The sequence below is a fragment of the Canis aureus genome, chromosome 4 (assembly GCF_053574225.1).
Source record: "Canis aureus isolate CA01 chromosome 4, VMU_Caureus_v.1.0, whole genome shotgun sequence".
Classification (NCBI taxonomy): domain Eukaryota; kingdom Metazoa; phylum Chordata; class Mammalia; order Carnivora; family Canidae; genus Canis; species Canis aureus.
The window spans coordinates 62780045-62807051 of record NC_135614.1 but is presented as its reverse complement, the minus strand read 5'-3'; the positions used below and the strand labels follow the sequence as shown (position 1 = coordinate 62807051).

Genomic DNA, 27007 nt, shown 5'->3' with positions numbered 1-27007 from the left:
CCTTCCATCCCTTTTCCAGCCTCTGCTGGTTGCCAGCCATCATTGCTGTGCCTTGGCCTGGGGACTCGCCACTCCAGTCTCTGCCTCCACCTTCATTCACTTCACATTCTCCCTGAATGCCCATCACTTTGTCTCTTCTTTTAAGGACACTAGTCATTCTGAATTTAGGGCCTACCCTAATGCAGTATGACCTCACCTAAACCTATTATATGTGCAAAGACTATCTCTAATTAAAGTCACAGGCACAGGCTGCTGGTGGATGTGAATTTTTTGGAGGGGGGGGTACTATTCAGCCCGGTGTAGTTATTAACTTCCCCAGAGGGATATTATCCCCGTGTGATACCTTTGAAAACTGAAGCTAAGGGAAGTTAAGTGAATTTCAGGATTGCACACCTAATAGAAGAGCCAGAATTTGAGTTCATTTTTTGCCTTGATTTAAAACCAGTGTTCTTTATGCTGCAATAACTAGCATGCTTGCTAGAAAATTTGTTATTCTGTAGACAGGCAACAACCATTCAAGGTTTGAAACTGAAGTGACATCTGAATCTTTTCTTTTTTTTAAGATTTTACTTATTTATTCATGAGAGACACAGAGAGAGAGAGAAGCAGAGACACAGGCAGAGGGAGAAGCAGGCTCCATGCAGGGAGCCCTACGTGGGACTAAATCCCCAGTCTGTAGGATCACACCCTGGGCCGAAGGCAGCGCTAAACCGCTGAGCCACCCGGGCTGTGGGTGGCTTAAATACGTTATAAAAATAACATATTTTGAGGATTTATCATGTGCCAGGCATGATGCTTCATGTTTATATTTATTCTTTTCATTTAAACTATAGGAGATTTTGAGGTAAATACTGTCATTATCGCCATTTTGCAGATAGGTGAGCTACAGAAATTTAACTGCAAGCTCTTGGAGGTGTCCCTTGCTAACGTACAGCCAGGCCCCAGGGCCAGGGCTTCTGGAAGCTCCTCCTGTTGGCTGAGTGCAGAGATGAAAGGGCTGTTGGAGTAGACCAGGTCGACCAGGCATGAGGGTGGCTTTGGAAAATAAGCAGGTGAACTCTAGATACCTGCCAAGTAGAGTGGCCAGACTTAGTGAGGAGTGGCTCTCCAGAGAAGTCTAGAGTTACCTTCTAGGTTTTAAATTTGGTGACAGAAAATAATGATGCCAGGAAGAGAAATAGGCAGGTTAAGAAGAGGAGCAGGATTACAAGGAAAGATAAGGAACAGGGCTGAAGGGAGTCTTAGAAATCTTGTTTTCTGGGCCATTAATATATTTAGTTATATTGACATTTGTGAAAATCACAAAAGCTACCTGTTGTCTGCAGTGAGACATCTTTAAGTAAAAATGAGTGTCAGTGTGGGTCCTCTGTAAGTTTTCATGTTTTATGACTCGTGTTTCAGGTCTTTTTAAAAATGATCTATTTTTAAGTGCTTTGTTTTGTCTTTAGATGGTTATTTATGGTCTAGTTCAAGGAAGCCCAGATGCAGCAGGAGTAAAGACTCATTACCGCTGGAAACCTGGTCCCTGCCAGCATGAGGAAGCAGGAAAACCCCATGGGTCAGAGGTGTTCTTAAGTTTGAAACAGCTGATTTAGGAATGTTCCCAGAGATCATAAAGTGCTGTGAAGTGCTAGTTGTCAACTGAAGCGAGAGGCTGAGCTGAAATAAAAACAAAGGTATTTATTTGGGGTCTCAGGATTACAATTCCATGAACACAGATTTGGACAGCAGCCCAAATAGTGCCTCCCAGGGAACAAAATCAAGGATTTTTAAATCAAAAGGGAATGCTTGTATATGTTGCTTACAAAGAATTTTGATTGGTGTTGGTGGCAGAAAACTAAAAGCTGGGCTGAATATAATTGGTTACTGAGACTGTCACCTAGCAGTCTCACTGTAGCAAGCTATACAGGTGTTTGGGCTGAGTCCTTGGAACACTGGTCTCTCGGCCCAGGTTACAAGTTCTTGGCTCCGTGCAGTGAGGACATGAAGACATACAGAAGGCTCATCTGCTTTGTGGCCTCCCAGCTCCACTTTTAAAACCCCTAGACAGAAGTGACCCAATTTCATTTCACCTTTCACATGGTCCTGGTGGACACCATGGGTGGCAGTAAAGATGATGATAAATGCTGTGCTGCTCACCGGTTTGTCCCACCACAGCTTAAACCCCAGTGTTATAAACTGCCACTTACATTTACAATTCTAAAGTTAAAAACTAGACATTATTTGGCAAAAATACTTGAAAGCAAGAAATCTACTCTTTGAAAATACTCTTCTAAGTACAGCATTAACTGTAGCACTCTCAGAAGCACCTATACAGTCAGGGACCTGGCTTCAGATGTGTGGCTCACATCTCCCTGGTTTCTCTACAGAACTGAGGTCACTTTACCCTCCTTCTGCCCTGCACAGAGCAGCTTGTCTGTTTATGTTTTAGCTTGAATCTCCTTTTATCTTCCTAGGAAAAAAAAAAAAAAAAAAAGAAACTCTTAAAGGTAGTTTCCAAAGTTCACTCTTCTCTTCTCTTTGGTTCAGATATGTTTTGTTGTATGTCAGAGGTCATCTAGCCCCAGAGTGCTTGCTGGCAGCTTGCAAACATAGCTAATGCTGCTTGATTTGTATGTACCGATATCCATGCATGTCTACCAGGTAATGAAAGAATTAAAAGAATTAGGAAATTAGGAATTGGAGCTGCAGACGGTAGACATCAATTGTGTTCTCTGAATCTAAGCCATTATGTGGACTTGATTTTACAAAGTTGGTTGTTTTAAAAAGTTTTATTGTGTCTTTTCTACCTCATCTTATTAGGATTTTGTGGGTATAAAATCTTTAAGAAACAATACATGCTTTTTTTTTTCCCCCGTCTTTATATTTGCATGGCCATATGCAAATCAACATTTTCACTGTTATATCCACACTCTTCTGAAGTAAAAAATACTGTTTACAGAGTTCTCTTGAATCTATCACGCTAGCAACTTTATCACATATTTAATATTCAGTATAAGCTGAAACACAAGAAACTTTATATAAAATTTCCTCTCAAAGAGCAGCCTGTTCGCCAAACAAGCCACAAGAGATGGAAGAGGTTTCCCTCTTCATTTTTGAAAGAAGGTGAGGTGTGGGAATGTATGTGCATGGTGAATAAAAGTAATCAAATGTTTTAAGATGTGATGCACTCAAGTGAGTGCTTTCATTTATACTTTCATTCTTGCCTTTACACATCTGGTGATTGCTGAATGGACCTAAAAAGGCTGCTTCATTAGGGTAGAATGAGGCTTTTACCTAGAACAGAGTACTGAACTATAACTTCAGGACCAAACTAAGCTTTGAGGCCTGAATTCTTTAAATGTTTAATTTTTACATTGTCAAGCAGCCAGGTTTTTTTTTTTTTTTTTTTTTGCAGTTTATTATCCTTGTATCTGACCTTCTTCCCTCCTTTTTAAAATTACTCAAAAGTTCTCTTCGCCATTTATTATATTTATGAATTGAAAATAAATTTTATATTAATTTTACCTTTGAATTTTGATAGTTCTTGGCATTAGGGACCTTTAGTCCCTTCAAAAAATTGCTTTCACTAGCTTAAGTATTACTGTTGGCAGCCCCAAAGTTTATTAATATAGTCCAAACCTGGAGCCCATGGGGTATGTCTGGATGTAGGAACAGAGTTTTGAGAGCCTGGGGATGGTTCTTGGGGTGGCTGATCCCTGAGATGAGGTTTCAGAGGAGCCTGTTGTTATGCTGCCCTTGGACATGGCATTGGGGCTCCTCCGAGGGGCTTTGAGATTATGGCTGGGGCAGCCTCAGTTGGGCCAAGTACAAGGGAACTAACTACCTAAGTTGGGAAGCTGGGCAGACCCAGTTCCCATGCAGCCAGACATCTTCAGTGAAATGATTTACCTTCCCTAAACTTCACTTTCCACCTCTGAAAATGGGAATGATAATTGCTTTTCTTTTGAGGTTAAAGAGAAGGAAATGAGACACAGAGCACAGGTTTGCACAGGAGGTGTGATTCCCATAGGACTGTTTTGCTTGGATGCACAGCCATTCTGCCTGTGAAGTGGATGTTGTTGTCCTTTGTTTTTTGAGATGTTTTATTCAAAAAATATTGAAAAGTAAATATTGAAGCAGAGAGGAGAAAGAGTAATCACCCAGTGGGTGGGTGGAAACCGAAAGGGAGGAAGGAAAGGGGAGCGGAAGAAGTTAATAAGGAGTGAGCAGGGCGGGAGGGTGTGGGGACCAGTGATGAGAGGGTGAGAGCAAATTGGTCACTTTGACCAAATTAGCATTTTCTTTCGATGTTTCATGTGTAGGAGGGAATGAAGGAAAACAGGCCTCATCCAGTCTTGGGCAACTTCTACTCAGCTGTATTGCCTTTCAGCCCATCTCCTGTTCTGCCCCTCACACCATGGCTTGGTGGGTTTTCTGGGGCAAAGCCCTGGAAAGACAGAAAATCGAGTTACTGTTTTTGCCACATTCGTGATTTCGAAATTAAATAAAATGCTGGCTTCCCCCCGCCCCTGCTTTTTTTTTTTTTTAACGGGAGAAAATGTAGCCCTTGGATCCCTGTTGCTTAGTGACTAGGCCTTTTATGTAATTGGTCTTAGGAGAGACAAAACATACTGAACATAAGAGAGTTGGTTGAAGGAAGGAAGGCAAAGTTCAGGTGCTGACACTGGCCCCGGCTGGAGGTGGGAGCTGTGGGAGCAGCCAACAAGCCCTGTGGGAGCCTGAGGAGGCATAAAGAGGGCAGCTGAGAGGAGGCCACACAACACCTTCAACTGAGGAGAAGGCTCTCCCTGGTTAAAATGCCTGAAGCAGTACAGTGTTTGCAAGGATTTTTCTCCCCTGTCTGCCCTGTTTTGCAGGGTCAGAAGTTAGCAGGAAAGTGATTTGTCTGTGTAAATCAGAAGGAAATGATACAGTTTCGTGCGACCGGCTGCGTTTGCCGGTTCAGCGTGCAGTGGGCCGTTGATACTTGTTAATTGACTAGATGACACCAGACCTTCCCTACTTTGATTTTACAAAGACCAAAAAGACACTGAAATGCTTCTTAAACAGTTTTTACTGATGGAAATAAGTTAATGTTATATAAAAAATAGGATGCTTTTGAAAATGGTGCTGACTTCCTAGGTCATAATTTAATCCATAAAATAGACTTGAGTTTGAGTCCTTTGAAGTTATAATATTAATGAACCCTGTCATATGATTAAATTCCTTAGTTGTAATTGTTTTGTATTCTTTGGAAACATGCATAATATAATCCCTTGGAAATTGAGCACATATGGATTATGAAGCATGACGTAGTTAATTCTTTCTAGCCTGAGCATGCTTTAAAACTGTATGAGACGGCTCCCATTGGTAAGATCCAAAGAAAATGGTAGGAGAGGAATGGGATTGAATTTAGGACATAATTTCCGTGGAGCTTGGTATAGTGATAGGCTAGGGGGCAGAGAAGCCTTTCTTTGAGCCTGGGCAATTGGGGTAAGTATAAAAATGAACCTGTTAGGAAGGAATTTGGCATGTGCAGAATCAGCTCACAATGTCAGAGAAGTCCAGGAGTTTGTGTTAATAACAGGTCCCAAAGCAAAGTGAAAATACTGGCGTAGTTTTTGTTTTATCACTCCTACTGTGGAAGGGAGGGGACCCTCTTCAACAGAGTGGAGCAGAGGTCCTGCAGGGAGTGTTACATGGAAAGGGGCAGGACTGGCTGGCAGGTATGGATGGGGGGTGTATTCTTTGTCATGAAGTAGCTGTGGTACTTTGAAAGGTAGCCATGCTCACCACTGTACCATGAACGCTGCACTAGCTGTGGTACTTTGGACAAGCCACTTAGCCTCTGACTTGTAAAATTGAGAGAATTGTACCAAAAACTCTTCTAAGGCCCTTTCAAGCTCTTAAGTAAACAACACCAACACACACACACACACACACACACACACACACACAAACAAACTCTGGCAACCAGCTTGTCCTCCCAGAATCAGCCCTATTGGCTTCTCCAGTGGGTGTCTTGTCAGGGCTGGAGTGAGGAGAAGAAAGTCCTCTGGGTTCCTGCCCCTACTTTTGAAATAGTCTTAGTTCCTCAGTGAACTTTCTATTTTGTGGAGAAATTCTAATTATTCACCCCTCTAATCAATGGAGTGCGCAACCAAAAGTTCATTCTTAACCTGTAAGCCTTTCTGGGAGGCAGTCTCTCTTCCTTTCTGCCTCCTTCCACAGATCCCCGAGGCAGAGTGGTCGCTGAAACACCCTAGACTCAGCCTGGTGTCGTGGGGGTGCAGCTGGGTTACTGTTGCCTGTTTGGGAGCACAATCATGGGGAATGGTTGACATATGCTGCCTCACTTTCAATCATAACTTTTTCCAGTACTTCAAATAGGAGAATGTATTTTTAGTTGTGTGACTTGGGGAGGCTGCAGTGTTTCATGTGTTACCCTTTTACAGGTTTCTTTTCCTCTAAAACGGAAATGTTACCATTCTCTTGGCTGTTTTACTTTATGAAGAAGAATGTACTCGCACTGCCCTGTTGTCAGTCCCTTCTTGCTTAATCTCAGAATTTAATTCTTGCCAACGCTTTCCCTTCATAATAAAATCTTAGCTCCTATATTATTCCAGATGCAACTACCTAATGTCTAAACTGTAGCTCAAAAACATAGTTAAGTCCTTCTATTCCCATTCTAAATGTTTTACCCTCTGATCACCTCTATTTTCACAATTTTCTTTTGTTTTAAAGCCATTGTCCTACCCATGAGTATTGCAGGGGCGCCTGTTTAATCCAACGGTGACCACTTAGGATCTTGGACTTTCTGGTGTAGTTCCTCTGCTGTGTTCTTTAATTTCCATTTCTGTGTCGAAGGCCATGTGGTGGGATGAGGTTTGTGAGGGGAGGAAGCTGACAGGAGGCAAAATCTTTCTAAATTAGCCACTTAAAAAGTGGAGATTTAGAAAACCTTTGCCTGTTTTTGTATTTATTCCGTGATAAAAATGTGTGTTCCCTTTGTTCTTTGGATTCTGGGCCAGGTTTTTGGTTATTTACACTCCTCCTGGGTTTGGTACGAAGCAGTGCCACTGAGAGAATGTTGAGCTGACGCTGTAAGGCCTTGTTAGAGCTCCGCAGCTGGTCCCACCAAGCCCCTGCTCCTGCTCCTAGGGAGCTGCAAATCAATTTGTGAAGCCATCCTGAAGTAGCAAGTTTGTAGTGATCTAACTCTGCCCCAGTGTTTTTTTTTTTTTTTTTTTTTTTTTTCTTCAGCTTCTCACTCCTTAGAGGCTAAACCTGATTGAAAATTTGGCTATCTCTGCCTGTCCTGCGATATTTAGCATTGTAAATATGAAAATGTGTGACATGTAGAAACATATACAGATTAATTTCCAGTTTGATGACTGTCACCCCCAACTGTGGGCATAGAGCCACTTAGGACAAAACCCAAATTCGAGTAATACCGATTTAATTTATATCCAGCCAGTGTTTGTCATACCATTTCTGTTGGGAAAGTGTGTTCATTTGATAGGACCCAGGGTTTAGAGAACCGTGGGTGCCGGTTGGGTAGAGGGAAGCTTCTGGGGAAGTTCAGAGGGTAGTTCTGTTGGTCAGAGCCCAAGAGTTGAAACACCCTTGCAATTTGTTCAGATGGACAGCTTGAGGGATCCCTGGGTGGCTCAGTGTTTAGCGCCTGCCTTTGGCCCAGGGCGCCATCCTGGAGTCTCGGGATCGAGTCCCGCGTCGGGATCGAGTCCCGCGTCGGGCTCCCAGCATGGAGCCTGCTTCTCCCTCCTCCTGTGTCTCTGCCTCTCTCTCTCTATGTCTATCATAAATAAATAAATAAATCTTTAAAAGAAAGAAAGGAAGGAAGGAAGGAAGAAAAAAAAGAAAGAGAAAGAAAGAAAGAAAGAAAGAAAGAAAGAAAGAAAGAAAGAAAGAAAGAAAGAAAGAAAGAAAAGAAAAAGAAAGAAAAGATAGATGGACAGCTTGAGCTATTCAAAAGATGACACTTTTTTTTTTCCCCGTTTAATCCCAGACAGTAAACTGGTCAATTAACTTCTACAACTAGTTTACTGAATACTTTGACTTTAGCTTTCTCACAAGAAAGAAATCACACTAAACCCTTCCTATGTGTTGAAATGTATGTGGAAACACTAGATGGAGGGTTGTGAGATGAATACTTAAAACCAAAATGTCTTTCTTCATAAAGGAAATAATATATATTTTTAAAACTTTGCAAAATGCTTTACAAAAGATAATTGGTTTAGGATGTTGTCGTCATCCTGAACATTAACAGCCAGCAGCTGGCTGCTCATACAAGGAACTGGGCTGCTGTCCCTTTAACTCAGGATCTACTCAGGAATTCTTAATAATTTTTTAAAAAGTATAGTGCTGTCAACTTGTTACTCCTTTCTTCTGAGAGCCGATCTGGGAGTAAGTCAGTGTTTAGCTACATTTCAGTTAAAAAGAAGGTGGTTTTAAAATTTGCTCTTGATCCATGGTACAACTTCACAATTCCTTGCTTATTCATGGCACTCACCATTCTACCAGAGTTTGTACATTTAAAATGTACTGTTTAAAAATAATAAATAAATAAATAAATAAATAAATAAATAAATAAATAGTACTGTTTAATACCTTCATGTGCTGATTTGTATAAGGTCCTTCCTTAACTGTTTCAGTAACTTAAGTCACCTTAAAAAATAATTTGAGCCCCCAAGAGGAACTATGTCTTTAAAAAGAAAAAAAAAAAACAAGTATCTTATCTCTCTTATCACCCTGTTTCTGTAATCCTGATACATTATGTTAATGGATTTGAATTGCAGTAAATGGGTTAAAATGAATTCCAAGTGGAATTGGCCTTTGGGTGCTTATTCTCCTTAATGGTTTGTTGTGTCCTTCCTAGTTTGCAAATAAAGTAATTTTTTTTTTCCCCTCTGGGATGTCCAGCTGCTCAGAGCAAAACAGAGGCAAGGTCTCTGTATTCCTAAAGAGATTATATGTTACTATTTTTGGTTGTAGTTCTTAATTTATATAATCTTTCAATAGGATCTAAGCAGATAGAGGATGAGAATAAGCAAGAGAAAGACACCTCCTTTACCCCATGTAAATTTGGGCTTAGATTTTTCAAAATCATAGCAAATAATCAAATATGTGCTATTTTTTCAAAGTTTCATTCTGTGGCCCCCCAAGTGTTGTTACAAAGACAAGAAAATCAGACATCTTATAAATATGAGATTGCTTTACAGGCACAATTATTGAATTCTGTGACGTTAAAGATTCCAGAGAGAAATTTTCAAAACCTATGTAGTTCTTTTATATACTAGCAAGGCCTTCTGAATTGTGGATCAAAATAGAAGCCAGGGACTTAATAAGGAAGGTACAGAGGGCAGTACAAGAGCCTTGTCCACAGTTAGAGGGCATGTGGGGAGGCCATTGGCCAAAAGGAGAAGAAATAGCTGATTCTCAGCTGCCTAGCTTTTACTTTTACCGCCCCCCACTCCCCGCCCCAGCATCCTGCTCACCTAGGCCCACCTGGCTCTTTTGCCCACTCAGGCTTCAATTTCTTTTCTAAATAGTGTTTGCTTTGAAGCCAGTCATGCATTCACATTCCATCTCCACATCTTACCTGGGTACCTGGCCAGTTTGATACTCAGAGAGGTTGAGTAGCTTCCCCAGTTTTCTTGTAAAAATAAGAGTAATGTCTGTTTTAAAATTGCAGTAGGGTTAGTGATAGTGATAGTATGTGAAAAGTGCCTAGCGTATATATGTGTGTATATATGTATATATTTTAGACAAGTATAACATACAGTGTTACATTAGTGTCACATGTACAATATAATGATTCAACAATTAAGTACATTACTCAGTGCTCATTAAGATACTCTTAATCTCCTTTATCTTTTTCACCCATACCCTACCTCCCCTCTGGTAACAATCAGTTTGTTCTCTGCATTTAAGAGTCTGTTTTGTTTGTCTCTTTTCCCCCTTTGTTTTGTTTCTTAAATTCCACATATGAGTGAGAGTATATGGTATCTGTGTCTCTCTGGCTGACTTATTTCACTTAGTGTCATACCTTCTTGCTCCATCCATGTTGTTGCAAATGGCAAGATATCATTAATTTTTATGGCTGAGTAATATTCCCGTGTGTGTGTGTGTGTGTGTGTGTGTGTGTGTGTTGTATCACACGTTTTTAAAATCCATTCTTCTATCGAGGACTTTTTGGTTGCTTCCATATCTTGGCCATTGCAAATAATGCTGCAGTAAGCATAAGGGTGCATATATCTTTTTGAATTAGTGTTTTTATTTCCTTTGGGCAAATACCCAATAGTGGAATTGCTGGATCATGTGATAATTCTATTTTTAATTTTTTGGAAACTCCATACTGTTTTCCACAGTGACCACACCAATTTGCATTCCTACAATGTGTGGGGGTTCCCTTTTCTCCACAGCCTCCCTAATACTTGTTTTTTTCTTGTGTTTTTTGTTTCTTGTCATTCTGACAGGTGTAAAGTGATAGTTTATTGTGGTTTTAATTTGCATTTGCCTTGATGTGTGATGTTGAGCATCTTTTCATGTATCTGTTGGCCATCTGTATGTCTTCTTTGGGGAAAGTGTCCAGATCCTCTGCTTATTTTTTAAATTTTTTGGTGTTGAGTCGTAGAAGTCATTTATATATTTATTAGATATATAATATATATTTATTAAATTATATATTAATGTTTTAGTTTTTTTGGTGTTGAGTTGTAGAAGTCATTTATATATTTTAGATATTAATCCCTTATCAGATATATCATTTGCAAATATCCAGTGCAGTAGGTAGTTTTTTTGTTGATAGTTTTTTTTTTTTTTGCTGTGCAAAAACATTTTATTTTGGTATAGTCCCAATAGTTTAACTTTGCTTTTGTTTCCCTTGCCAGAAAAGTCATACCTAGGAAAAGTGTCTATCACTGATGTCAAAGAAATTACTGCCTAGTTCTCTGCTAGGAATTTTAGGGTTTCAGGATCCTACATTTTGGTCTTTAATCCATTTTGAGTTTATTTTTGTTCATGGTATAAGAAAGTGGTCCAGTTTCAATATTTTGCACATAGCTGTCCACTTTTCCTAGCACTGCTTCTAGTCTTTTTCCCATTGTAAATTCTTGCCTCCTTTGTAGTAATCGACTGTAAAAACGTGAGTTTGTTTCTGGGCTCTTCTTTCTGTTCCATTGACCTTTGTCTATTTTTGTGCCAGTACTATACTGTTTGGATTACTACAGCTTTGTAGTAGTATATCTTGAAATCTGGAATTGTGATGCTTCCAGGTTTATTCTTCTTTTTCAAGATGGCTTTGGCTATTCAGGGTCTTTTGTGGTTACATACAAATTTTAGGATAGTGCCTGGCATATATTATTACTGTTTTTGTAAGCTAACATTTATTTTTTATATATACTTGGTCCCTGCCCACTTCCCACCCCCAACTTTGTCCTCATCATAGTGCCTGGCATCTAGTAGGTCTCTAGCATTTTCCCTTGTGACACAATTTAACATATTATCTTGGAAAAAGACATAATTAACTTCTATGCAGAATTATGTACTTTACGGTCCTATGTCATGTCATGTCCTGATTGTGTCTTTATTTGTGTGCTTTGCCAAATGGCTTCCTCGAGAATGTAGAGGGGATGGGGTCTTGAATGCTGAAATATATGAATCTCCCTGTTGTAGCAACATGCTCTCTGTGCACATTAGGTCCTCCATAAACGTTTGTTAAACAAATTAAAATCTTTGCTGCAGAGCTGAACCTTTTGGGGACTTTGAAGGTAGCAGCATTTGTGTTGTTTACTAAATTTATACTTGGAAGAAAAATGAGTCTTAAATCCCCATTGACTCCTTTAGGATATATATTTAAAAAACTTAAAGGTGTTAAATGCCAAATGTCCTTAGGCCTCAGAGAGATTTAATACTTGTCCAAAATGTATACCCATGTATACCTATGTGATAAATTGCAGAAACTTCAGATTTGTTCACTTTTAAGCTGCTTTTTAGAAATGCACAACTGCAATTCCGTATAATAGTGGGTAGTTTCAGAGAATATGGTGATCTCATGTAGAGTTGGACAAGCTGCAACTTGTAGACATGAACACCCAGCTCTGGGCCATGCTTCAGAATCCCTGTATGCAGAACCTGCTCTATTCTTCAGGTTCTAGTAACTAGAATGAGGAATACTTGAAGCATGTTGCACGGATGCATCATGGATGCACAGGGTAGGATGCTGCGTGTCCTCACTGTTTGCCCAGTGGTCTTAGATACCTGGGAGTGGAATCGTGATGAAATAGTCAAATCACCCGAGCCTTTTCTCTTTACTTCCTCCTCCCTCTCTCTCTCTGCCATTTTAAATGTGTATTTCATGATTTCATATTCTCAGTCCTCTTTGAAAAAATTTTCCTGTAGTGGTATCTCCTATGCTTTCTTGGTCTTTTTGACTTTAATTTTGTATATAAATTGTGAGACTTGTACAAATTTAAGAAAGATAAAATTGCTATAAAAATTATTTTTCTCTTTTTGTGGGAAGAGTTCTTTCTCTTTAGTATAAATGACAAGCCGGCAGATTTCATGGGTTCACTAGTCTGGTCAGCAATGGCAGGTGCATGATAAGTGCCCACTTTCAGAGGGATGGCTTCCTGGTGGGATGGTCAGGGTTCTTCTTAAAGCCGTGTTAATGCAAATAATCTCTACATGGAAGCCCTGCCCCGTGTCTCTGTGGGATCAAGTGCAAGTCTCTACTGCTTCTCACTTGAAGACTTCATGTACATACATATCTTAAATACATATCTTAAATACATACATATTATACTTTTAATTTCTCAAGTCTTTGAGCTATGCCAAAAATGCACCCCAAAAACAAGCATGCTGTTTAACCTCTAAGGGTTTTATGTAATGCTAGGTTTAACTGTATATTATTTAGGAGAAATTCCTCAGCTTTCTCACCTCCTCCTAAACAGGTTCCCTTCTTTTGTCCCCCTTAGTATCACCATGGTATAGACTGCCCAGCCAGGTGTCCTAGACATTTCTCTCTCACCTTTCATCATGGGTTAGTAGAGTAAGTACTAGATGGAGTCAAGAAATCCAAGTTCTTGAACTGGCCATGTTCAAGTGATTTGAGTTTTATCATCATTCATTTCTAAGAACCCATGAAGATTCTTTGTCTCCTACCCCTAAACGTCCTTAGCTCTTAGTGTCTTCATATAATGATGCTTCTGGAGGAAGGTCTTCCCTCATGTGACACCTGCCAGAGTGACTGTCCCTTTCCTTCCTCCTTGCACACACCCTTTGGTGACATTTCTTGACAGGAAGCTATGGTATCCCTGGCTTCATTCCCAGATCATCACTAGGGCAGACTCAAAATGATCTTTACAGCCCCTAAAGAAAAGGTGGCAAATTCTTAGTTCACAGAGTCTCAGTACTCTGTGTGTGAGTCTCCTGGTAGAACTTAGACTTGCTCCTTCATTGCCAATAAGACACAGGCTTGGCCAGCCCAATTGAGGCAGCCTTGCATTGTAGACTCCATCATTTCCAAGCCCCCTCTATGAATAGCATGATTTCTAAAACACAACCCAAGTTGGCACAAACATGTTAACATGTTTCAGAGTCTACTTCCAGAGTCTTCTATAATAATTCTTCAGTAAGACTTTCTGAGGAATTAGATTTGCACCTTCTTTGGGGTATGGTGTTTATAGATAACTTTCTTATTATAAAGTGTTTGTAATGGTGCCACACTTTTTCTCCTAAGTGAAGATCACAGTTTCTTGGTTTGTATTTTTAGAGACAGTTCCTTGTAGTTTATTTGTTATGTATAGTATCTCTGTTTGGAAGAGATGAAACCTACTATAGATACTTGGTCACTGGCAAGTGCTAATTTTGAGAATTAGAATTGCAGCAGTGGAGGGGTTTTCAGAAACCCTATCAGATTTCTTCTTCTTCTTCTTCTTTTTTTTTTTTATTAATAACAGTCATCTCTTTAAGTTCCAAAGGGCTTTAAATAGTTTAGGGAAGTATTTATAATGCTCAAGAGTCTGCTTACTATGTAGCTATGCCATTGGGATACATGTGTATATATACTTAATTAATTTTTTTTTAACTACAGGAGCTCTTACCAAAGTAAAGGAGAGTAGGCGACATGTGGAAGAAGGGAAGATGGAAGTCCAGAAGGCTGATGGCATTCAAGATCGCTGTAACACTATTTCTTTTGCCACTTTGGCTGAAATTCACCACTTCCATCAAATTCGAGTAAGAGACTTTAAATCACAGATGCAGCATTTCTTACAACAGCAAATAATATTTTTCCAAAAAGTGACACAGAAGTTGGAAGAAGCTCTTCACAAATATGATAGTGTTTAATGACTGGACATTGGGTTGTGAACTTCTTTCAGTTCAAGGATATTTCTACGGCAGAATAAAAACTGCTATCAAAGAGCTATTGCCAACTATCAGTGGTGGTACAAGGATGGTTTTGTGTTCAACTGAAGCTCGCTGAATATATAATTATGTAGGAAAGAAACAGTTAATATGGTTATATAATAGAAACAGTACCACACATTGTAACTAAATTATACTCTGTATGCCTACACTACCATTGTAACTTTTGGAATAATGATTATACTATTTGCCTTATTGCTTTTTGAAGTATGGGTATTTTAGTGCATACTTTGTAGACCTCAAAACCCATGAAGGGTCTCAAAGAAGCTGGCTGGATAAAAGCCTGCTGTGGATGCCTTTTTACTCTCATAGATTGGGATTACCTAAATTCAACCTATTCTCTGTTTACAAACTCCAACTAGAGCAGCTATGCGACTTTGTGCCTTTAAACTCTTGGTTTTTCATTTCTCCACCCCCCTCCCTTTTTTTAAGTAATCACAACTTTTCTGATTGAAAGAGTGAAAGGCCAGTGCATATAATGACAAACCTGTTGGTAACCTCATATTGGCGCTGGAGGCGGGGTGGGAGGATCAGCCGTCATCAGTTTGCAGGGCAAATTTTGTCTCCTGATACATGCCGGTGAGCGCTATAGAGGGAGACCTGATGCTCATCTTTCAATATGAAGTCTATTAGGGAAGAAAATGGTGCCACTCTATTCCCTTAGATGCTGTAGTAGCATAGCCTCTTCACTCAAGTGTCCTGGAGACTTGGTGTGGAGATTGAAACGAACATGTCTTATAACACAGAGAAGGAGGAGTCTGATCAGTTGGGGATACAAGCACAGAATCAGTGATGACACACACTTGGTTTTAATTCTTAGGAGGGTTTTCTTTTCTTTCTTTTTTTTTAGCTTGAAGATTTTAATATTCAGTGTGATTTTTTTTTTTTTTTTTAATGGATCTACACTGTTAACTGATTGAGACTCCACTGTGATTCACTCGTTTACTTAATCAAAAACTTTTCAGGGATGTCTGTAAAATTCAGTGTTATACGTGATTGAAAGTAGTGTTGGTTGATCTAAGGAGGGACCAGAAATAATTTCTACTATTCCAAATGCAGAAGGAAAAAAATAACTTAAAAAAAATATTGATAAGCCCCCAGGACATTTAACCTTAAAAATTACTTTAAGTATATTCTTTTATTATTATAAGGGAAATATGAATGGCTGATAAATACCAAAAAGATTCAAAAGCAGCTTAATTTAAAAAGCACAAAGAGATTCTGGCTTCAGATGCCAAAATCTCAATGTTTTTATAGTTGCTGAGCTATAAATAATGTGATTTTTGAGTTTACAGATTTAAAAATTGTCACTGAAAGGTTAAAGTATCTACTGTTTTTATGAAGTCAAACTTATACTGCCTCAGAAATCCCTGGATATTGAAATGGTAGAATGCAAGTAAAGAGGTCAATTTGAAATATTGGTGAGTCACATTGATCAAAAAAGAAAGGGTCAATTTGCAGACAGTCAAAAAAGAAACGATTATTGAAGTAATAACAGCAAATTTACTCTAAAAAATCATCTCATGTGGGTTGAATTTTTAAGATCAGAGTATCATAATTTTGATCAGAATTTTATACCTTAGGTAACTTAGAGCCAGATTTAACATCATGTGGCTTCATCTCTACTACAGATACATGGAATTGTAACCAAATACATTGCTCTCTAAAAGTAACTTTCTCTTGTTGATTGATTGCAAAATACAGTTCTATAAACAAAACCCATATATATATGTTAATTTTATTGCAGAAGTTTGGAGATTATAATTATAGCATTTAATTTAAGTTTGAGCCTATATCAGACAGATAAGCACTATGCTTTTCAAATGATTTGAAAATCAGTTTTATTTGCCTCTTTATTTTGATGATGGTTTGAATTTTTTTTTTTTTTAAGTAAAAATCACTAAAGTTGTGCAGTGGTAGTATGGAAATTATCTGAGGTGTCTTTATGATTGTGCTTTAGCCAGGGTGGACATAGCTTAAATTATAAAAACTAAAGATTAAAGTACAAGGAGGTATAAGTTCATGCTGCCTACTTAGAAGAGAACTTTTGTTCTTCATAACTATATAACATTTATAATGCCACTGATTCATAAGGGGTTTAAATGAATTCTGTGGGGGTAGGACACCAGAATTATTAGTGTTCATTTTCATCTAGATCTTTATTTCTCTAACGTTCTTGGTCCTATTGAAACATTTCAGTATACAAAAATACTGCAATGTTAATACCCAAGAGAAAAGCCATCATAATGTGTATGCTGGTCATTATGATCAGTGTGGTACAATTTTTTAAAATAAACTATCATGCCCTTCATGCTATTATTTGTCTTTATTTCTGTAATTTGTAATTTTGATATGTGATGTATTTACAACATGAGGGCGTCCACTCAAGCCTGGTTTTGCTATTTTAATTACAATTGTTGATGTGCTGTAATTGTCATGCAGTGAGACTGGGTCTGCAGCCATGCATTATAACCCCATTACGCTCAGGCTGCTGTATCTAAAGGTACAGTTTAAACTCAGAACAAGGGAACACATTCGAAAGTGAAACAAAGTCCGTGCACGTTGGCTTGAATAGATTAGTAATTGGGAATAGAGTAGTTTCTTGGGCTTCACGGATACAGTTGTCTTACATGTATTGGTAACAACACAGCAGATTCTTAAATGCCAGTTTTTAATTGTCTTAAGTTTTGCTGCTGTTCTTATAATTAAGGACTTGAAAATGTTTTAGTCTGTTAAGTCAAGCATGTAAAATTCATGTATCAACCTTTAAATGTCATTCTTTACTAAGTTCGTTGCTATAAGCTTTTTTTCCCATTTATGTCTTCATTTCTTCAGAATCAAATACCATGTCTGATACCTTTAAATCAATAAGCATTATCCAGTTCTCTCATTTGCAGTCTTATCTTTGGCTAACAGAATAAGTGAAATTAGGGAATTATTTATAGACTAAAAATGTTGAACATTGTTTTTATTTCGCTCAAATGTCACGATCAGTGTAGATCAGTCATGTTTATCTTTTAAAAAAAATAAACAAAGGTCGCTTTATTTCTCAGCTTCAGTGGAATATTACAATTATTTTTTCTCCAGTAGTCAAGGAGGCATTTATTTAATGTGAAAGACGTAATATAGAAAAATAGAAGAGTGTCTTCACTGTCCCAAGCTTCCATCTGCAGTTGCAATAGGCATTGTTTATGAAACCAGCTAGTTTGTTTGATTCAAGCCCATAAGCCATTCGGGCAGTCCCACTGAATATCTGCTTATGTTAGTATCTTTCATAACTGTTAAGCATATAGCAGTAAATTGTGAGTGAGTTGTTTTGAAATAATAGCTGCTGTGAGTCTAGCACCTGACCCATCATAGGTACCTGAGTAAAGTACTTCACATCATCTTTCTTGGGGTCTGTCGCTGTTGATTGCCAGAAATAGGATAGCTCAAACCATCCTAATTCAAGATATAAAGGATCATGGTAAAGGGACCTGGTGAATCCCACATGAGGACAAATCCCATCTGGAACTAAGTTTGCCTTCTGTGTGGGGCTTTGTAATCTGTCAACTTCTTTTCTTTATGAATCTTTTATTCTGTTTTCTTTTTTTCCTCCTATGGCTTATGGCTTGGCTTTCTCAGCATCTTCAATATGTCTAAACTGGACCAGACATGGTTTAGTTCACAGGGTTCCTTAGGACAGTTGGGGACATCTGACTCAAGTTGGACAGGTCCGTCGTGGGGTGGGGGTGGAGTGGGTATGATGAGATGGAGAGGTTCTCTTACAGGGCATGTGAGGGAAGAAAGGAAATAGTTGTAACCCCTTAAAATGGACTTCATCTGGGAGTCCTCACAATAAGCCTGGAGATTTCATCTCCCATTTATAGATGAATTAAAAGGATCAGAGGCATCTATTTATTTTTGCCTCTATTTTTAAGATTACACAAACTGAGTGATGGAGCTGAGAGTCAAATAGGGATTTGGCTCACACCTGTGCTAATATAAACCAGGTTACATTGGATGCCATTTCCCTGCTTTTTAGAAACCCCAGCACGTTTCCCAGGTCCCCACTACTAGATCAATAGGTATTCTGTTCTGCTTTGTGCACTGGACATGAAAGTGCAAAGGGAAGCTCTGAAAGTCTCCTCTTTTTATTCATTTCTTTTGAGAAAGATGAGAGCCTGTGGTTCTGTCACCACATCCCCAACTGTTTATGTGCTACTCTGCTCAGTCTCAATGGGGGAAGCAGGCAAATGTAATGTTTCCATAGTGATACAAAGGGAGACAGGAAAAGAACCAAAACCCAATAGTTTCCCCTTCTCTCCATCTCCCACCTCCATGCAAATATAAACAGGTTTCAGTTGCCTCAAGAATGGCCCCAGCAAAAAAAAAAAAAGGAAAAAGAATGGGCCCAGTAGAACCCTAGACACTAATGTCAAGTCAAATGTTTAATTCCAGTTAGTCAGGGTTACAGTTAGCCATGGCAAGTTCCACTTGGTCACAGGTAGTAGCAACAGAATTCTTCACATAGTAAACTCTGGGAAGTGGTGAAATAGACTTCTGGGCAGAGTACAGAAGGATGTGGTGCCAGGGATCTAAGATTGGGAACCTGGAGAAACCAGCTGAGCATCTGCCTCCATTCCAGGCCTCTGAGCTAGGGCGCAGTTAATCTGGGATTGGGTCATGGCTAAAGCCTTTCTAGAGATCACTGGTTTCTCCACTTGGCACTATTCCCAGGATGTCCCAATCCCATCATTCTTGTGGCTGAGATGGAGCTCCAGTACTGCTATAGTGGTGCCTGGTTTGAAGAACAGTTTGACTTCCTTGGGTGAACTTGTACCAATAGTCTGCCTAGGACAAGGCCAGTTGTCCCTATGAAGCTACCTTCAGAGGGGTTTAGAAATGTGGTTTTCTGTTGCTTTGAGTCCCATCAGCCTATCTGGAAATGCTTTCTAACTTGGAAGGGGCCAGATGCATCAGACCTTATTTTAGTAGTGGTTTAAATTTTCAGTCGCTTCAGGAAATGGCTCTCGGGGCTTAATAACTGCTGAGCTGTTGGACTTGTCTGCAAGCACAGTGGGGAAGCTGACCCAGCATTACAAATGAGAATGGCAGTGCATTGGAGCTAGGGGTCACAACCTAGCTTTTCTACTCTGAATGACAACTCACCAACCCACACTGAGCCTCAGTTTCCTCAGTGGTAGGACAGGTGTACTTAGCTTTTATGGAATTATTGAGGGTGATTAGATTAAACAGTAAGTAAAGTCCTCGATCATTTTGCAGTACTACCTTTATAAATAACAAGGGAAGTGATAAAAATTCCAGAAGGAGGTACTTAATAAATAATAGCCACATGCCCTAACACTGTGTGACCTTGAACTAGTCACTTCATCTCTCAGTTTTCTATCTGCAAGGGATATAGTATCCCCTTCACAGAAGTCTTGTGAAAATTGAATGACAAATCAAAAGCCTTGAGCCCAAACCATGGCAGGAGTAAGAACAATAAAGATTCTCCATGTTTATGCAAGAAGGGATAAGATGAAGAATTTAACCATAAATCCTTGTATCAGTTGTGCTATGGAAAATTAAGGAATCCACACTTGGGTCCCAGTCAGGCAGGAGATCCTGCTTTCGGCACAGCTCTTTTCACCTTCTACCTGCTTTGACTTGCTCTCTCCTGATCCAGCTCAGCCCCAGCTCCAGACCCCTCTCTGGGTAAGTGCTCCCAAAATCCTGCACAGCGTCCTCGCATATTCCATTCTCATTCTCCACCTCACAGACTCATCAAATTCCTCCTATTGGGGTTGGGAGGAGCTCAGCTCTCCAGAGAGAACCCCTTTCCAATAAGGCTCCCCACTTGGCCTTAAAGAGCTAACTACCAGTTTATTTAGAAAGTGGTCCTGCAGCTCTTTAGAAATATCTGCAGAAGACAGCTCAGAATTCTGTTTTTATTCACCAGATTGCCAATGATTGTATTGATGTGTGCTGCTTTCACCCCTTAAAAATAATGTACTTGAAGTCTAGGACTATGAGGGGCAGTATGCTCAGTGTTTAGTATCTTAGCTCTGACCTCACACCAATTGCAGACATTTCTAAATGATGGTCAATGCAACCACTCTGGGAAATTGAACTTAATGCCTCTGAGTGACTGGAGTAACCATGCCTTGAATCAAATCAAATGTTGGTGTAGACCAAATTTGGTCAGACAACCATCTAGTAGTTTTAGAAAATGTAGTTTCATTTTTGATTCAAAATGGTTCCCTTGAGGAGGAAAATCTTTTTTTTTTTTTTCTTTTTTGAGGTAGGAAGACTTGAAAAAAAATTGGAGAACAGGTAAGGATTTAGCAAATTAGGTTCAGCTTGAAACTAATGATATTTCAGTGTATCTGTTGGTATTCTGTGTCTAGTTTTGATCATTTTTTTATTACCTGGTCCATTTGCGAACTCCCTTATGAGCCAATTGGAGTAGCAAGTGCCAGCTACATCTTTGGTACAAGGCTGCTACTGGGGGATACCAGTAAGTCCATGAGCCTGTGTTCTTTATCTGAACCAGGGAAGGTGAAACCTGTCATCCCAGAAGAAGGACTTTCTTGAAAAATGTTGCTTTTTAATGGCTCTTATTCTGGAATCCATAGAAGGTAAATTTGCCTTTTAGGTACTCAGGCTGACAGATGATTTCATTATAAATTGCAGTTATCTGAAGGATTAAAAACTATGTGTTAGTTGTTTTAAAAAAAAAGAAAGCTCTTTATATAGCAATATGGATTTTTTCCAAGAAAAAAATGGCAAAACTATTTTATATGCTATACTTTGAGTTAAAGAGGAAATAAATATATTTGTTTATATATTTATAGATTATTTCTGTAAGTAGACGGAAACAGTTGGTAGCAAGGTAACATTATTTGCCCTGGGGTCTGGGAACTGGGTGGCTGAGGGATAGGTGGGAGGAAGATTTTTATTGTATACCTTTATATCTTTTGAATTTGAATGTATTTTCCATTTAAGAAATAAAAATTAAAGATAACTGAAGATAAATTTTAAAATTGATAGAGGGACTACTGAAAAAAAAAATGTTGTATGAAGGAGGGTGGACTCTTAGCTCTGTGCCAACCCCTCCGAGACCTAGAAGCAAATTGTACAAGCATAGAAAGAACAATCTTGTCCAGACAGTGGACTCACAGTCATGACCAAGTCAGTCTTTGTTGTATTACTCCTTGTAGAAATGCTGCAGCATTAGGATGTGTGCTCTTCAGGAGAACATGTGAAGTAGACTGTAAAGGGAAAGATGACTGAACCATAGTCTGTTCTCTATGGTATGAGCTGTTCTTTTTGAAAGCAAAACCTCGCCTGTCCCTCCCTGTCCTATGAAGCCTCCCTCAATCCCACGATCCTGGTGTCTCCACCTTTGCCTATACCCATTATCACTCTCATGATGAAGTGGGAGAGCTTGATTCTTGTCTCCTGGAGTCGAAGAATGAATCTCGCGACAAAGAGTGAGTAAAGCGATAGAAATTTATTAAGCAAGGGTTCAGAGGGAGCTGTCAGGGGTGAGAGGGGTCCCGACAGGGTTGCCAACATGGGCCTCCACTGACAGTCTTTAATTTAGAACTGACCAGGGAGCTTGTGGCCTTGTCATTCTTGTGACGTCTTGGTTTGAGTGAGGACTGATGATAACATCTTTAAGAGCTTCCTTTTGGGTCTGGTTATCCTTTGTTGTTCACAGGCAGCTGTCATTAAAAAAAAAAATATCTTCTCCACCCATACTTAGGCCAGAGTGCTCTGGTTTGTCCCCTTATCTCTTATATCTCAGCACTTTGAGGATTTTGCATCCTGAGCCTGATTCCATGGCTCCCTACCCATCTCTCCCTACCAAGCCCCGCCTGTCTCTTACTCAATGGCATTTTGCAGCTAAGGACCCACAGACCATGGGCTGAGGTCTACTTCTTATTCCTACCCCTTAGACATTGAGCGTTCGGCATGCTCTTGACTGGATACTCTTACCGGCCATCACCTACATGATTTCATCCACAGAACTCTGCAGAACCATTACACAAACAAGGAAGCAGGCCTCTAGACATTCCTCAGGGGTCACTCAGCCAGAAAGAGGCAGCATTGGGATGTGAACCCAGGTTCACCTGACTCTAAGGTCACCAGCATGTTACTAACCGCTGCACAACCTACTTGAGAAGGCAGGGTCCAGCGCTTGAGCCGCTGAGGAGATGGTGTGGTAGTCTCCCTGAGGACAAGCACTGTCCCTGACTTACTTCTCCTTGGGAGGCGCTAGGCATCCGTGGCAAAGGCAGGAAACCCGTGGTTTGGAGAACAGGAGATCTTTGTGACTCGCCAGGTTTTCGAATAACACTGAATTGCATCTTGAGAAAGGAACAAAATGCCAAAATGCTAGCCCTCTGCGTCGGCACTATCCTCGCAAGCAGTCGGGCTGCTCCTGAGGGCAGTTTTCCACAGACAGTCCTCTGTTATGCTTGCAGGGGACGGAGGAGTCGGCCGCAGGAGGAGCGAGCAGCCGGGCCGAGCCACAGTGCGGCCTTTGTTCAGCTGTGGGCCTGCTCCTGCGCCCCGGCCTGCCGGATTCAAATCTGTGCCTCAGCGACGGGACGCGTGACAGCGCATCACACCCTACAGCAGCCGTTTGGGGACGGCTTTTGTTTGCATTGTCAAATCTCCGTCTGCCAGGTTACTGCTCTTTGCTCTCCCTAAACACAACTGGCAGGGTTCGAAAGAGGAGCTCAAGCCGAGCTCCAGGAGTCCTGAGGAAGGCCGGCCTGTGAGCGGGAGCCCCAGGCCTCTCATGGGTCAAGAGCAGGGACTCAACCACCGTCAAAGCTGTTTGTGGTCTAAAGCCCTAAGTGAGATGAACGAGTAAGAAATTGCCATGCTGGTTCTTTTACTCCTTCATTACAGAAACTTTGAATGGGACCAGACTTCACGTCTTCCAACCAGCGTATTTTCTCCTGCTTTACCTCACCGGAGACCAAATCATCATCATCACTATGGACAAAAGGTAGTTATCCCACATCCAGCCACATTTGAGTCATTTAGCTTCAAAAGCTGGATGAAGCCACCAGCACAGCAGAGATAACCCTAGACACTTGGGTTGATTAATTTGTTCTTTTGTCAACACATATGTAGTGAATTCCTAACTTCCAGGCATTGGTCTGGGCACTAGAATATAGCAATAAACAAAATCAGCCCACATAACCCGCCCTCATGAACTTGTATTCCAATGGGAGGAGATACAATACTCAAATTTGTGAAATATATAGGTGGTGATAGGGGGAAAAATAAAGTGGAGAAGGGGGGGTATGAGTAGTGAGGGGTGGGAGAATTTGTTGTTTTAAGTGGCCAGGACAGGCCTCCAACCTGAAGTAAGGAACTAAAGGATCTAAGTGTTGAACCATGTTAATACCCAAGGGAAGAACTTTCTAGAACGCTAACAGCAGGTGGAAAGGCCCTGGGGTGGGAAAGCTTACCTGGAATGTTAGAAGCCCATCAGGGAGATGGGATGGGATGGGTGTGGGAATAGGGTGTGGGAGGTGGAGGGTAGAGGCGGTGGTGGTGCAGGGCTGAGCGGAAGAGTGACTCCCAGAGGTGGGGGGATCAGATCATAGAAGGCCATATACAGTGTTGTGAGGACTTTGGCTTTCTCTCTGAGATGGGGAACCTCAGGAGGGTTTGAGCAGAAAAAAATCTCATGATTTACTTCGAGTTGTGACAGGGCCACTTTGGCTGACCTATACGGGGTAGCAAAGGCAGAAACAGGGAGACCAGCTAGGAGACTTTATGATAATCCAGATATGATGGGGCCCACACTAAGGTGGAAGCAGCAAGAGCAGCCTCCTCAGTGGAAGCTGAAGAAGTCAGGTTGAGTTCCTTGACCAGGGCACCATGTCCCCAGTGTGGAGCTTAGCAAGCCCAAGCATAGCATCTCCCTTTGCTTTCTAGCCTTCATGGCTGATGATTGCCCTTTCGATGGATAACTTCTTTATAGTTTAGTGATCTATCTTGCTCTGATTCAAGGGCCATCCGTTCTCCTTTGTTCTCTCTTGATGTATTAAATACTGATTTTATAACTTGGCGCTCAGAAAATTCTTACGTTCTTAGGGGCCACCTCATCACTGTTCCCCCACCCCCAGGTATAGTAGCCTGCCTAGAGAGGTCTGAACAGAAAGTTCACTTCCAAGGTTCTGGGGCGGTGGGCGGAGTGGGGGCAATCCATATGTCGGCAGGAGATTGGCCATCCTGGTTATAGCCAAGAATCTTTGCTTTCTCCAGCACAGTTATATCTGCCTGGTTGCCACAGTGGCCCCGCTGACCAGTGCTGGTGTCTCCAACATAGAGGCTGAGGGCTCAGCAGATGTCTCTCCATCCACCCTGGGGACCTCAGAACTGCCTGGAGGAGGGTGTGGCCATGTGACATTTGCAAGTGGAATGGACAAACTTTAACAGACTGTTCGTAATTCTTTTTTTTTAACTTTTATTTATTTATGATAGTCACACAGAGAGAGAGAGAGGCAGAGACACAGGCAGAGGGAGAAGCAGGCTCCATGCACTGGGAGCCCGACGTGGGATTCGATCCCAGGTCTCCAGGATCGCGCCCTGGGCCAAAGGCAGGCGCCAAACTGCTGCGCCACCCAGGGATCCCTGTTCGTAATTCTTTTGGATGCTTCTCCCTCCCTTCATGTGCAAACATCTGGCCCATTGCCCTTGGTGGTTGGTTGTGGTTGGGCCTTCACTGTGCCCTGTGCTCTGCCTGCTGGCCAGGGTGCCTCTGCTATACCCCACAGTATCAGTGAGACTTTTTATTGAAACTTCCTTTTGCTGCCATTTGTTGATCTTTTTTTTTTTTTTTTTAAACCATTGTTTCCCTTTTAACAACTATCTGCAAATGAGTTAATAAGACTTTAGAGGATTCCTTTGCCAGTCTCTCCTACTTTCAGGATGGTATTTTTTGGCCCTGGCTTTCCATTAGCATCACCTGGGGAACTTTTTTGGCCCTGGCTTTCCATTAGCATCACCTGGGGAACATGAAGATGCCTGGACCACACTCTAAACCCACTGAATCAGACTCTAGAGAGTGGGGCAGAGGCTCCGGTATGTTTTAAAAGCCTCCCTTGCCCTCCCCACCTGATGATCCTGATGCACAACTTTGCTTTCTTTCTTGAAGGCAATATAAACAGGGCCTAGCACCAGCAGGCTGTTTGGGCTGCTCATTTTCTAAGGCGCTCAAAGGTCCTCTCTTGTCTAAGTGAGGTTATATGGAGAGTCAGAGAGAATCAGTGAAAGGACTGAAAGAAGAAAACATTCATTATGTAAATTTAAATGTCTGTTCCATTACCAGAACACATGGCCTGCAATGAACTATGAATTAATATAATTTTAGTCTGTAATCCATTTGAAAAGCACAATTTTATTTCATTGTATTTTGTATGGGTTAAGAGCAGTGAACTGTTAAATACAAATGATTAAAATATACCACAAAATGTTTTTCAGTCTTTAATGCATCGAGGTTTTAGAGAACTGGAAGTGGTTCCAGCTTGCCTGGTGAAAAGGGGCTCCTCTGGGAAACAGCCAGGGCCTGGAGGAAAGAGTACGGGGCAGCGAATCCCAGGAGCCAGGTCTTCCTTCTCTGGCCCTGAGACTCTGGGCAGATCCCTTAATCCTCCTGCAAGGAAGGTTCCGTGATTCTATTATGAAGGCGTGGAAACCGGTTCAGAGAACACAAACCAGCTAATTCTGTAAACGTCTTTGTGCAGCGTTTTTAGAGTTGACCGGTTTTCTCCTGTGCCACCCCACCCACACACCACACTGGACATCATGCCAGCTAGCCTTTTGTAAGCTGTTTCCTCCGCCAGTGAGGCCTTCCAAGTCTTCTTTGTCTGGCTGAATCCCACTCCTCCTTTGGGACTGGATTCAGGCATTTCCTCCTCCTGGCAGCTCTCCCTGTCCCGCCTTCCTACCCTAACTCAGTGAGGTATCCCTCCCTCCCTGTGCTCCCAAGGTGCCCATGCTTTCCTCTGCCTTGGCCTTTCTTACATTTAATAGAATTCTCGTGCCTGCTTCTCCTCCTTCTCCACTCAGTCAGTACTTTCCCGTGGTTAGCACAGTGCTTGGCATATTTATAGATTTATTTGAAGAATGAAATAAGACTGGGTGACCCAAAGGTACTACCGTCCCCATGTTGTGTTCTATTTGCTGTGCATTTACAAGCAGGACAATTTGTTAACAGGAATTTCTTTGGTATAATTTTCCTTTTATTTTAAATTGATTGACAAGATCTTGCCAAAAGCAGAGGGAGAGGTTACCTCTGGCAGCCCTCTCTTTGGTGAAAATCTAAAATCTTCAACATCCATGGTAACGACACAATGTTTTATCAAGCTTTTATTGATAGGCTTCGGGTTGCTTACAGATTTTGTCACAAATAATGTTGCCCTGAACTTCTGTGGCCATTGTATGCGTTTCCTATTGTTGCTGTAACAAATCATTATGAACCTGGTGGCTTAAAACAACGCAAATTATAATCTTCCAGTTCTGGAGGTCAGAAATCTAAAACAGATTTCATTGAGCTAAAATCAAG

At 40.8% G+C, this 27007-nt stretch overlaps 1 protein-coding gene across 6 annotated transcripts in view; it reads left to right on the top strand.

Annotated features, from left to right (window-relative positions):
* Nucleotides 1–27007, top strand: part of SNX18 (sorting nexin 18) — a 141132-nt gene that overhangs the window by 12098 nt on the left and 102027 nt on the right. Inside the window, exons 2-3 of one of the 6 annotated variants that reach the window (XR_013378490.1) lie at nucleotides 1449–1676; nucleotides 14099–14233. The exons of 4 other annotated variants lie outside the window; for them this stretch is intronic. Coding sequence is in view for 1 of the 2 variants with exons in the window: in XM_077895990.1 (XP_077752116.1) it covers nucleotides 14099–14352 (254 nt within the window). In the remaining variant the exon portion in view is untranslated. Of the gene's footprint in view, nucleotides 1–1448; nucleotides 1677–14098; nucleotides 16747–27007 lie in introns of those variants that run through there. One more of the 6 variants, XM_077895990.1, reaches the window with a different exon arrangement.